The sequence below is a fragment of the Sinocyclocheilus anshuiensis genome, unplaced genomic scaffold (genome assembly GCF_001515605.1).
Source record: "Sinocyclocheilus anshuiensis isolate Anshui unplaced genomic scaffold, SAMN03320099.WGS_v1.1 scaffold1449, whole genome shotgun sequence".
Taxonomy (NCBI): domain Eukaryota; kingdom Metazoa; phylum Chordata; class Actinopteri; order Cypriniformes; family Cyprinidae; genus Sinocyclocheilus; species Sinocyclocheilus anshuiensis.
The window spans coordinates 504,277-504,633 of NW_015549696.1; the positions used below are offsets into that span (position 1 = coordinate 504,277).

General features: G+C 46.5%; 1 protein-coding gene across 5 annotated transcripts in view; it reads right to left on the minus strand.

The window, feature by feature from the left end:
* The window catches only part of LOC107660484 (pleckstrin homology domain-containing family A member 1-like), a 45,360-nt gene that overhangs the window by 8,980 nt on the left and 36,023 nt on the right, over positions 1-357 (minus strand). For all 5 annotated transcript variants that reach the window (XM_016449794.1, XM_016449797.1, XM_016449795.1 and 2 more), the window contains exon 9: positions 17-81. In XM_016449794.1, coding sequence (XP_016305280.1) covers positions 17-81 — 65 coding nt within the window. The remainder of the gene's footprint in view (positions 1-16; positions 82-357) is intronic.

Genomic DNA, 357 nt, shown 5'->3' on the forward strand with positions numbered 1-357 from the left:
ATGAAGCACTACTGACCTTTGTTTACACTCCTGCACCTTGTTCACTTCTTTCAGAGGAATAACTCGTAATGGCTCTCGCTCCTAAAAACAAAGTTTCATTCAGTAATGTATTCAATATTGTCTTTATATCATGTGAATGATTGAACAAACACTGAGCAAACATTCCAGCCATGCTGAGTGTGTGCAGTGAGGAAGTGCAGGCCCGAGCAGGGTGCTGCACTGAGCGCAAGCCTGTGATTATCAGCCCTGAAATAGCCTTTATTGACATCTACTGTATGATTTAGCCTTTGACCAAGCCTCGTTCCTATGCCTGCCCTCCTCACACACACACACGCACGCACGCACGCACGCACGCTC